The sequence below is a fragment of the Amphibalanus amphitrite genome, unplaced genomic scaffold (assembly GCF_019059575.1).
Source record: "Amphibalanus amphitrite isolate SeventyFive unplaced genomic scaffold, NRLGWU_Aamphi_draft 000158F_arrow, whole genome shotgun sequence".
Taxonomy (NCBI): domain Eukaryota; kingdom Metazoa; phylum Arthropoda; class Thecostraca; order Balanomorpha; family Balanidae; genus Amphibalanus; species Amphibalanus amphitrite.
The window spans coordinates 504,048-516,806 of record NW_024881653.1 but is presented as its reverse complement, the minus strand read 5'-3'; the positions used below and the strand labels follow the sequence as shown (position 1 = coordinate 516,806).

Below are 12,759 nucleotides of genomic sequence, written 5' to 3'. Positions count from 1 at the left end.
CAGAGGTGATGTGGCACCCTCAGGGGCACAGCGATCGGTTAGTAGACACGGCCGGGGCCCCAGTCAAGGAGCGACAAGGACTCACAACATACAAACGCTGTGAAGTAGTGTAGTCATTTGACATTTCAATTGCAGAATGACTTATGATAGGAGCTGCAGTACCAAAAAGAGTTAGCTGCAGAAGAGAATCCGCATGTCAAAACGAACTGAAAGCAGCTACGTGCCTCAGCATGTTCGATGGACTGCGCAGCAGGTAACCCACATTGAGATCTTTTTAGATAACCCTATCGGCAAAAAGACCTTTGATCGACAATCTATCCGAATTCATGTTACATTAGTTACAGACTAACGTCGCGACAGGCTCGATAGTTACATAACAGCCGCTTCAGAAACATAATCGTAGACGGATCCATAATATCGGCCCCCCGACAGTCCAGTGACTGCTGCCTGATCTATCCCTCCTACGTCCCTGGTCTGTCCCTGCTCCCCATCGTATCTCCCTCCGTCACTGTCTAAAACTTTTTCAGTCAATCCCTCAATCGTGGCGATATAACTGCCATTCTCGTCTGCGTCTCTCGCCTCCATTGCATGATCTCACCTCCACTCTTCTTCTACCCCACGTCCCGTCATCTCCCAGCCATATTTCCTCCGTTCCGTTATTTCACGTCGTCTATCCTCCGTCCCACATTTCCCTCCCTTCGCGTCTCCCCTCTCCTCTCGGTCTCTCGCTGGTCTCACCTGCCGTCGGTGAGGATGCTCAGCGGCTGACCGGAGGCCGCCGCGGAGGTCCTCCGGCCGCCGCCCGCGCCCGTCGCCATGTGCGCCGACAGAAAACTGTCCAGGTCCTCGTCCGAGTCAGAGCCGGCGTCCGAGTCACTCGGCTCAGACTCCAGCTCACACTGCCGGGACGGAGTCATACAGGGGTCAGAGAGGGGGCACAGAGAGGTCAGAAAGGGGGTAATACAGAGGTCAGAGAGGACCACACAGGGTCAGAGGGGCTCACAAGGGGTCTACAGGTAAATAAATTAACGGTGTCATTAAGGGTGATAGGACCGCGCGGACAACACGTCAGAGTAAAGAAGTCAAACGTACTGTAAGGTAAAGGACGGCGCGTAACTGATCAAGATGTCAAATCAGGATCAGAGAGCCAGTACCGAGACAAAACAGAGGTCAAAGCGCACATCATAAGATTAGATCAAGACCGGAGAGCTGGACATTTTTAAAGACTGCTTTTCAGACGATCGATCTATAAGAAGTCAGGTACGGCGCACTATCAGACAACGTATCGTGACCAGGAGAGCGAAAGTCGGCTCCAAATACAGACCCGCGCCCAGATCCCGCTGCATATGGAAAGCTTGCGTCAGCTCGGCCCCATCGGAATAGTTTGGGCGACCACAGGGGTACGAGACATGCCTTACTACGACCGTGCCGGCAATGCCACATCCTGTGGTGATCTAATCAGCCAGTCCCGGCCGGCCGGCAGATAGCAGCAAACGACATGCATTATGGATAGTTAGCCCGGGCGACCGCCAAACCCTCCGAGACTCCCTAAATGGGCAGATCTAGCGTATTCAGTAGCTGAATGGACTGAATGATCACCGGCCAATGAAGGTCAATGATGACCGGTTCGGTTCCGGAAGGGGTGGATGGACAAAACAGTCTGATCAAGGCTAACCGCCCCATTCCACCCACCCGACTCCATTCCCGGGATAGATAGGTGGGTTTGATCGCAACCCTTCCGGTTGATAAATGTAACCAGTCGCCGCCTGCGTCTGTCGGCTTACCCGCATAGAGTAATCTAGTCAAGTCCAGTGTAACGTCTAGTTTAGACTCACCTGCATTGCGTTTTGCAGGTCGGAGATGCGTTTGAAGGCGAGTTTGAGGTCGGCTCGGGCCTGGCTGACTTCGCCCTCGGAAATTTCCAGCTCCTTGGCCAGACTGCGCGCCTGCAGGACAGCGTCCGACTCTTTCCTCTCGGCCTCAGACAGCTGGTCTTTGCTCTCACGCAGCTGGCGGAGAGGGCGGGTGTGTTAGTGAAACAAATAGCGACATGCGATGGTGCTCACTGCTCACTGTTCATACTGTTAGCTAAAAACCATAGCATTCAGTGCGCAAATACACCATGGAAACTTTGTAGTTTTAGGGTCTTGGAAATATTGTTATCAGATGCATGTGAAATGAATGGCTTGGCTTTGCACTTGTGAGCTATAACACACACATGTCTGTACCATTCAAAATCTACCTGAATAATACTCATTTTTCAGTCCGATTGTCCAACAGAGCCATCATGGTCAGGGACGCGATTCGCGTGCAAATATTGCAAACCCAGTACAATATTTGAAGAAACATTCCTTGTAGTTACAAACTACATTCCTTGTAGTTACAAACTAATCCCCATTTTCTTATAGCAGCACACTACCTCCCCTCTTCTCACGTACCTGTCTCTGCAGTTTGCGCAGCTGGTCGGCCGACTGCTGCTCCCGCTGACGGGCCTGCTCCGCCTCATTGCCCGCTTTCTCAATAGCCTCCTTGAGTCTGGCCGCCTGCGTCTCCAGGCGCAGTTTGGTGGTCTGCTCAAACTCGCAGCGGCTCTCGAGCTCGCGCACGCGCAGCTCCAGGCGGCGCTGGTCGTGCGCCGAGGCCGTCTCGCCCTGCAGCGCGTCCAGCCGGGTGGCCTGTTCGGCCAGCTGCTCGCGCAGGGCGGCGCGTTCCGCCTCCAGTTGGGTGAGCTGGCTGGCCTGGTCCTGGAGGGTCAGCTGGTCGACAGACAGCTGAGCCACGGCAGCCTTGTACTTCTTCATCACCTGCCGGGCAAGGGCAGAGTGGAGAGGTCAGGGATGGATCTGGTAGAGTGGTAGAGGGGAAGACTGGAAGAAGCCTTAGGCAACAATGGAACCATGAAAAGATATTTCCGCGGGCATTGATCGGTTACATCTGACAAGACAATCATAAAAGAAGTCAGGCGATACTAAAAATAAAAATATCAAGCTCGCACAAATTTGAGCGACGCCGAATTTATGGTCAAAATGCACGGCTCCGACAAGCGCCATACATGTTGGCCTGTGTGTCCATTTTTGCATACGTCTCCTGCTGGTAAAACTCTCTGTATGGGTGTGTCTATCACGCACCTCCTGTGTCTCCTCCTCCTGGTCGTCGACCTGCGCCTGCAGCTGGTGCAGCTCGCGGCTGGCCGTCAGGTAGCGCGTCTCTGTGTCGGTCCGCGCCCGCTGCGCCTCCTCCAGCAGAGCCTGCGTCTCCTGCAGCTCCTGGGACAGCGACTGGCGCGCCTTCACCGCCGCGTTACGTGCGAACTCGGCGTCCTCCAGCTGCGGAGAGGGAGGGGGAGACGGTCAGTCAGTGCAGTCAATGGGTAACGTGTTGTGATGGGGGAGAGATCAGCTGCTCAGTATAGTAGAAACAGTCATGGGAGGCTTAATGAGAGGGAGAGGTCGATGCTTTATAGCTCCTGTCGCAGACGTGTAAAACACAACAAGAAAAAGTCTGCTGAAAAGTCAGCAACTGTCTAGAAAACCATGTTCCAAAGTTTAAACACGCTGCCCCGAAATATTGCAGATTACTGGGATGCAAAATCTGCAGAATACAAACGACCATGAATTTCCAGCTTGCAGGCTAAATGTCAATATTGTATAAGCAGAAGGAAAACGAATTACAGTGTACATAGGTACCAATTTCCCTAACGCAATGATCCCTAATGCAATGATTTCGCTATTTCTTCCACAGAGTCACCATACTGGTTTCGATGGCGACTGCTTCTGAAAACAATGACCAAATATACTATCCTATATTTGGCTGTGGATATGTCCTAATCATACTGTGGATATGCGCACGTATGCAAGCAGTCGTTCCAGTCGTTTGTCACAACGTTTGGACGTGAATACAATAAAATGCTGTTTAATGGAGAAACGACTTATTTGTATCATATTTTGAAAACAACGATACTTAAGAACTAGAAAACTTTCCACACAAGAGACTGATCTACCGAAAAGGGGCGTCATATTGCTTGAAATAACCAAAGCCTCTCCCACCATCAATCTCCAAAAGTTCAATCTCCCCCCGTACCCTCCCCCCGCCCACCGTTGGCACGCACCTGATTCTTGAGCTGTCTGATCTGGACCTTGCTGGACGCCTCTGACCGCGCCTTCTCCAGCTGTGACTGGGTGTCTTTGAGCAGCGCACGCGTCCGCTTCAGGTCCCGCTTCAGCTTCAGAATGGCCTCCTGGTCGTCCTGGCTGATGGTGCTCTCGTTCAGCATGATGATGCGCCGCTCGAGCTCGTGTTTTTCGCGGACCAGCGCGGTGCGCTCCTCGTGTTCGGTCTCCAGCTGAGCCTCCAGCGCTGGGTAAGAGAGAGAGAGGGTGGGCAATGGTAGAATGGTGGCTTTAGAGTGATGCTCGCGGTGGGAAGGGTGAGCCTGGTTGGTTTTTAGAGACGATACGGCACGGTGGATTCCGTATTAACTATTAGCTTGACTCAACAGACACATATTCAGCAAAAAGCTGAGCATGATCGGCTGTGCCGTATCACACCCATTGGAGAATGAAGGACAAGAAGCTTTGATACAGATGGCGCTAATGCTTCTATTAGCCAGTGTTAAATCTAATGGAGTATAGAGCAGCTATTTGCCACCTGGCAAAACAACTAATTCAAGTGGTCAAGCGAGTCAAACAAACGGCTCCTATCCCACCCTTCCTAGCATCAACCCGTATCAACCAACCACAGCTCGACATTCCTCCGAGGCCGGGCTAATCCGTGATCCCTGCTGAGATACGTCCGTCGTCTCACCTTTGAGCTTTTTGCTGGCGTTGGCTCGCACCTCCTCGACCTCATCATCCTTCTGGGCCACCTCGCGGCGGTGCTCCTTGCGCATCTGTTCCAGGCTCATCTCCAGTCTGAGTTTGGCCTGTTCCAGCAGACTGAGCTGGCCGGCCATGTCGTCCAGCTCCTCCTCCTGCTCCTGACACTTGTGCTGGAGTTCGAGTCTGGAGCGGCGCAGGGCGGCTACCTCGTCCTCGGAGCCGCCCGAGACGCCCATCTCGTCCAGCTCGCGGCGCAGCGCCGACACCTTCTCCTCCTGCATCTCCAGCTCCAGGCGCATCGCCTGCGGGGCAGAGACAGACAGGGGTTAGATACAGGGCTCACACAGCGCCGAGATCTTCTGCATTTCCAGTTCGAGCAGCAGCGCCCAGTGGGGAGACATAAATCAGACTTACGGTCACACAATGCGCTTAGGAAATGGAAAGAGACATGACAGCCGCATGCATCTGTGCCACAACGCCACATTTATGTTTGTTCAACCAAAGCAAAGGGTACGAAGTGACGAGCGTTAAACCTCAAATGGTGGAGCTTATTTTCGTCCGCAGATTTCATCGACTTCCATCGAGAGATCAGTTTACTGTGATCAGAGTCCCTTTACTCTTTACTCCCATTGGAAGTCAGTTTACTCTCATCCGAGTCGTTTACTGTTTACACTCGAGCGTGGAGTGAAACCTCATCTGTCCTATGGCGAAAACCATACATAATCAGCACCGCCCAGTCCCGTAATAAACAAGGTCTCTCGCGTACACACACCTCAGACATTAATTATTGAAGCGGGTCAACGTCAGGTCAGTGACCAAATCAGACCAAACTTGGCTAGCGGTAACGACTGCGTGCGGAACCGTTCGATTCGGACCACACGTCTTCCCATATTCGTCTCGTGTTTATGTAACATTACGAGCGCACAACACGCCACAGAAGACGCCCACTGCTGTGGCTCAAGATGCCAGGGATAAGGCGACTGACCCGACCCAGTACCGACATGCTTGCTCACTGACCGAGCTGACGGGAGGAGACGGAATCAACTCTGCCGTTGGTAGCGGTCAGCTACAGTAGCTTACTGCTTTCTGGTAGGCAGACATGTAATAACGCCTCAGCTGGACCCGACACTAGCCTGACACTCTAGCCGCACCTATCTCAAGCCAGGTGACACCCAAATGACGCCCCATGTGACGCCCAATATGACGTCCCGTATGAAGCCCAAAATGACGTCCCTATGCCGTCCACTATCACACTCTGCAGACCCGGCTGGTAGATCACCGTACGATCAGAGACGCCGCCGCCGCCGCTGCTGCAGCTAACGCCGACAGGGCGACAGCGTCACTGATGACGGCGGTGACGCTAGTCAGTTTGTGTGCACTGTGCAGCAGAGCGAGACGGAAATCAGAGCTAAGGGGTTATGGGGCAGTAAGAATGACAGCGACCTAGGTGGAACAGGACGGCACTCGACCCCGGCGCGATAGAAAGGGACGGACGAAGGAATGAGACGTAAGACCGTAAGCTAGCCAAAGGGGAGAAATGGGAGTGACAAGACGCAGAGCTGTGTCAGCACAATTTCACATATTTACACATACCGCAAAAATCGGCTCCTTTGTGTGCAGAATTCGTTGCAAATATCAACTGCAGCGTCAAAGTTGACACACATCTCACAACATCCGGCGTTTCATTGCCTGCCCTCGGCTGCCATTGTGCTCATCCCAACGGTCTAATTAGTTTGTTAGTCTGGCTTTCCGGGCGCGTCGCCTGCGCAGTCATTCCCTCGCTCCCACCCCGCCCCTCTCCTGGTTACCCCTGTCTCTACCTGTCGGGGCCCTGTTTTCTATCAGTGCGCGGTCCGCGCTCTGTTTCCTATCCCTCCATCCGCCGCTGTTTCCGGCGCGTCCCGGGGTGCTCTACTGTTACACCACCCTGTTTGTATGGAGCGGCGCCGGCCTGTCGCCGTCCCAGCCCCACTGTTTGGCCGTCCCACAGACAACACAAACCAATCGGTCGGCGCTCCGGCCGGTGAAATGGTACCGAGACAACACCCCACCGCCGAGTCGGTGAAATGGTACCGAGACAACACCCCCCACCGCCGAGTCGGTGAAATGGTACCGAGACAACACACCCCACCGCCGAGTCGGTGAAATGATACCGAGACAACACCCCACCGCCGAGTCATTACTCGTGACAGGCCCGACCAGCGTGACGGACCACTGCCTCGGCGAGCGGGCAGTCTGTGGGAAACACTACCAAAGCCTCGACTGGGTCTGATTACCGTGCGACTCACTCCCAGGACATGAATAGCCAAGTAGTCACTGAGTAGCCACTGAGCTGGCCGCCACTGAGATTTGTGACACGTGCGCATACCGCCACAACCCGGAAACACGCCAATCGTATCCGCACACCTGCTGGGCGTTTTCCCGTGTCGGCCTGTACCGCGGACCGCCTTTCCGGCGTACTCCGCAGCGACTTGTCCAGTTCCACGTGCACCATTTGATTGACCAGCCGTGACCATTTGTTAGCCGGCAGACCACCGTAGAGTCCGCTAGACTGTCTGTTCTATCTGGAAGCAGCTGGTCGTGGATAGACGGATCGACGGACTTGAAGTACGGATGCTGTGAGGGCAGATGGAGTGGACTGTGAGCGGTGAACCAACAGATGATCTGTTACTGGCGAACTGTGGACAATGAACTGTCGGCAAACGGGCTGTTTGCGGCTAACGAGATATGAACGGCAGACTGAGACGTGCGTTGTGGACTCGACTCAAAGCAGACGGGAAGCTATAAGGTGGCCGTCGGCGGACTGTGGAATACGAACGGCAGACTGTGAACTAGGCTGGCGGACGGGCAGCGAGTGATTGGCGGCGGGCACTGAGCGGTCATCCAGCCGCAGGTGGGCTGTGGACTCACAGGACACAGAAGGACTCACACAAGACAGACAGTGAGTGACCGGTATCGGACTGAAGACTGTGAGCGGTGGCCGGTGGACTGCGGAGTGTGGACTATAGTCTCACAGCAGACGGGCAGTGAGTGACCAGCGACCGCCTGCCGCCGGCCGCCGCTCTCCGCGCCGGCAGCACCGTTAGCTGGCGGCCGCCGCGCGCCGGTCAGCCATTATCGCTGCCGTGTCCGTCACTCCGCCCTGCCCGAACTGCCGCCAGCAGCCAGCGCCGCCGCCCGGGCCACCGGCACGACATAACGTATCACACTCAGTACAGCCTTCCCTTCGTGAGCATTGGAAAGGGCTACCCGTGGCGGCGGCAGTCGAGCAGTCGGGCAGTCGAGCGGGTACCCATGCAGTGTTCAGCCGCGGGCCACTGAACCGGTCCGGTCCGGTCTGGACGGACCACTCTGGTCTGCGTGGACCGGACCACGGCACTCGGTTAGTGGGCCGCTCCCGGCTCCGACCGCCTACCGGGAACGGTGAGCCGCGTCAGCGAGCGGCGAGCTACATAAACCGTGTAGCTGGCAGGAGCGCCAGGGAACAGCTGGACACAGCTCAACCACTGGCGGATGACGCTGTGAATCACATTGAAACTTGACATTGAAACCACGTATTGAGTCACATATCGAATACTTCACGGCTTCCATATTATTCAACCCGACCTCGTTTGTCCATGCATTACCGGTTAACCGAACTGAAGAGCACTGGATTATATGCATATCATTTCCATTCATCCCTCTATCTGTGATACATCTTCAGGGTCGCCAGCCTTGCACCGTTCCCACTCACCGCTAATCCATCTTCCTGCGCACCGTTTGTCAGCGGGGCCCGCTACCGACCGACACCGGTCCATATCGCCCCATCAGTGCAGGTCACTAGTGCGGCCTTATATGGCGGTAACCCCCGCCCGGTAACACACGTGACCGCCCCTCCCCCGGCCTGGTAACACAGTGGGAGCAGGTCATGTGACCGGCAGCCGTCATCACCGGTCCAGACATCAAACGGAGAGGCCCCGGGCGAGGTGACTGTTCTGAGAAACGTGACCATCGCCGTCCAGCTCTGGGACGCAGGTGGCCGGACATTATGTAAAAAGTGCCTTCGTGATGCTGTCATGGTCGTGTACGAGTTTCAGTAGGCCGCTATTCGCATACCAACAAGGCATCTCGACTCTCCGAATCGCCGAACGGATTTATCGCCATCTGGGCCGTCACATATCTCGTAGCCACATGGCTGAGGGAGACTGTCTAGTGTCTTCTCCAGACACTACACTCCAGCCAGCTAAGTCAATAACTCGGTGCGGCGGTGGCTTCCTCAGGTATCAGCCACCTAAGTGTTAGCCGTCGGAGTCGCACGGCACCGTGTGTGCGGGCTGGCTCAAGCAGCTCGAGTCCGACCTCCATCCTCCGGCCGCGGGGCGGTGCCGCCGTCAGGGCCAGGGCCAGGGCCGGGCCGGGGCCGCGCGCCGTAATGACACGCCGCGCTGCCACTGGGTCGAGGGCAGCCCCCACGCGGCCGGAACTGCGCCGCCCGCGGTCCTGTCTGCCGGCCCACCGCGCGAGGAAGCAGAGCGCGCCTCACACTGCCGAGAGCGCCGGCAGCAGATGACGGTAATCACACGCCGATGACCGGGGATGAAGCCGTCGAGGCGCGTCTGGCCGGCTGATGATGTCCTCCGAGAGACGGAGAGACCCGTCTGGGACTGTCAATGTTCTACCACCTGTTACACCATACCGCGGTGATTACTAGGAAGTACTCCAATACGTGTCACAGCAGACTGTTGTAAAGAAGAACCGTGATGGGCACATGTGACACGTCGGCTAAGCTCCCACAGATGTGGAGACATTGCGGAGATGGAACAGAGGGGCTCCGAAGACCAAATAAGAACTCAGACCATGGCTAGAGCACGGCAAGCACCGATAGCATAGAGCCCACAGACGGACCACACGAAGTCTTCGATGACCTAGACAAACCAGGAGAACTGGATAGACGGCGCTGACGGACACGACGGGACGTAGCGACTAGAGACACTCGGAGAGAGCCGGCCGTCACGTCGGCCCCGTCGGCTCGGGAGACGGTCGTCACGGAGGCGTGCCGGTCCGTCACGGAGCGCCGGCGTCACGCTGTCACGGCGTCACGCGCCGGCCGGCCCAAATTCAATGTTTTCTCAGACAGCGCCGACCACCAGAAGAAAGTTCTCTCAGGGTCCAGAAGCGTCAACAACGGGAGCCCAGAACTAGAGCAACGGGAGCCCAGAACTAGATCGGTACGGGGGATTCAGCTTCAGGAGCCGCTTAAGTAGGCCGCTTAAACCGAATCAGTCCATAAATACACCCCAGCTTTTAATAGCCTACCACAGCAACCTTGCACTGTGCTAGTTATGTCTGGAAGCACGGCGCCTCGGGGTTCCAGTTCACACGAACTAACCAGCGGCACCATTTCTCTCCCGCTCCAGTGAACTTCTGCCGCTGCCCTTCGCTGTTCGGCGGGTCATCCAGCCTGAAATCAGGCCTCACCCTGCCGCCGAACCAGCCTTCCCCTCTCCCCTTCCCCCGCCCTGCCCAGCCTTTCCCTCACCCTCCCCGCCGTCCTGTCATGTTCTGGTCGAGCCCTAATATCGATGTTTGGGCCAGCCGGCGCGCAACCCACCCTTCACCCGGTATTTATCGGACTGTCCCGACTGCGTCCCCCATGGAATGCGCCGGCGCCGTCCCTTTCGTAGTAATCGGTATTTAGCCGGTGCCGTACCGCCTACCCAGGTAGCCCGCCGGGCTAAAGAGTGACAGCAGGGGCAGCGAGGACCACTGAGACGTGCACAGGTAGGGGCCAGCCTCTGCTTGGAAATAGCGACGGATGCCTAATTGCTACACGATTTCCCCATGTATGACTTCGGATAGATTGAGGAGGGAATGCACCAGGAGAGCAGGGGACCCTGCACGGGAACCGCTGTTGTGACCACCACAACAAAAAAGCTCTCCTAAAAATCGTGCTCCAATGGCTGGGAATTTGCGGCTTACTACAGCTATACGTGCGTGTAACTCATCCCCGTCTGCCTACCTTCTGAGCAGCCTTGAAACGATAAAACCCACCAACACACTACACAGTACACACTACAGTCAGTATCCAATATCCACACGGGAGCACTCGGGCTTGACACCCAGGACAAATGCGCCACCCGTGCACGTCATATACCTTGTTGTTCTCCACTTTGACGGGCGGCACTGACGGTGTCACTGACGCCGTCGTCACAGGCGGTGTGACTGGTGCCGTGACTGACGGAGTGACTGATGGCGTCAGTGGCGGTGACGATGACGGCTCCAGTGCCGGCGCCGGTGACGACGGCAGCGGCGGGGGCCGCGTCGGCGGCGGTCGGATGACGCTGGTGAAGGACCGGCCCGCCGGCCCCGAGCGGGGCTTCTCGAACATCAGAATCCGGCTGGAGACCGGCGTGGCAGTCGCGCTGTTGGGCATGGCTGGACCTCAGGAGGTGCGGCCGAGATTGGTAAGCAGTTCGGATGCGAGCGTTGCTACCTGCGTCTGAGAGCAGGTAGTTGCGAGAGAGTACTCAAACACGCACGCTTCACACACCGTTCAAGGCAGGTAGGTGTTCTGGGCTGGTTTCCGGATTCTCGTCTCTCCAACACACCAAAAACCAGCAGCGACACGTCCCTCGCTCTCGCTCAGCTCAGCTCAGCGGTCCACGGACTCGCTCCACTGTACCTCGCCACCTTTCTACAACTCACTACTCCCCAGTCCACGGCCCGGCGCCGCAGCCAGCACTGGCTTTTTTTCCGGCCGGGGCAGGCGCCGCGCGGCGCTCTACCACTCCCCACCGTTCCGACGAGAGCTGCTCGACCAATCAGCGCTCCGTCCGCGGCGCCACCGCCTGTCTACCCAGGTGAGCGGACCGGCCGGTCGCCCCCGGCGGACGGTGCACGCACGGGCCGCCGTGTGCCGGGGAGACTGGGGCCGGGGTCAAACCAGCCGGCCGGCCGATACCTAACCGCGGCGGCTCGGCGGCTCACACAGTCCTGCCTGCCCTGTCAGACCCAGCAGCGCGGCTCCTCCGGCAGTGGAGGGTAGTTTCTGGAAGGCGGTTTGCAGTCGGTCAGGTAGGGGCGGCAGGGCGGAAGAACACCGGGAGGAGCCGGGTCGGTGGCCGGGCGGAACCGTTCGCAGCTCGGTCCTATCGCCTCTCTTCCTCTCTCCCTCTCTCCTCTCTCGCCTCAGGCCTCTCTCCTCAGCGGTCTGGTCACGGCCCGGCGACCAGCGGGGTCAGATCGCATGCCCTCGGGGCACAGACGGCCCTCGCCACTAGTCCATCACCGATCGGAGTCGCATACCTCGTCCCATCATCTAGCCATGTGCGAGAGGCGTTTAGGCCGTTCATCATTGATGACGGTACGGCGCGGCCAGCTTCCATCTTGCCGGGATGTCATTAGACCTCAGTCTTCACTCCAAGAGGACGAGGTCACACACCCACTCTTCAACGAACGGTGTGCAATCGACCGACCTCACTGATCGGGCTCTGCAGGCTGCAACTAGCCAAACACCCAATACAATGGTCAATGTACAATGTACGATAGAAACTACGTCGAAGTACACCACACAATAGCCGATCGAATCGCGTCCACTCAGCACGGACACGACGGCAAGTTACTAACTCAGCACTTAGTGCGTGCTCAGTGAGTTTGTAGTGAGTTTTGGGCTACTGGTGGAGCTCAAAACTCACTTCAATCAAATGTCTCTTCAGCATGGCGCGTATATACCCCGACCGTTCAACAGTCTCAAACTCAGCATGGACCCTGCTCGAAGAGTTCCAAGCTCCGCACAGCTATTCAACCAACGGAGCTTTTTCAGACCCCAAGTGAGGGACACCGGTACGTCCTTTGAATCAAAGTATTTTTTAATGTCATATTCTTCCGTTCTTCCGACTTCTTACAGATACGACTCGTAGTTGGCAGGCCTAGTGAACAAAGGCAGAGAATTATCCCTGATAAA

The 12,759-nt window shown here is 56.6% G+C and overlaps 1 protein-coding gene across 2 annotated transcripts in view; it reads right to left on the bottom strand.

Moving 5' to 3' along the window:
- LOC122383198 (unconventional myosin-XVIIIa-like) overlaps positions 1-12,759 on the bottom strand; it is a 132,715-nt gene that overhangs the window by 909 nt on the left and 119,047 nt on the right. For both annotated transcript variants that reach the window (XM_043369362.1, XM_043369363.1), the window contains 6 exons: positions 4,804-5,119; positions 4,109-4,356; positions 3,129-3,326; positions 2,439-2,804; positions 1,836-2,009; positions 739-899 (listed from right to left, as the gene is read on the bottom strand). In XM_043369362.1, coding sequence (XP_043225297.1) covers positions 739-899; positions 1,836-2,009; positions 2,439-2,804; positions 3,129-3,326; positions 4,109-4,356; positions 4,804-5,119 — 1,463 coding nt within the window. The remainder of the gene's footprint in view (positions 1-738; positions 900-1,835; positions 2,010-2,438; positions 2,805-3,128; positions 3,327-4,108; positions 4,357-4,803; positions 5,120-12,759) is intronic.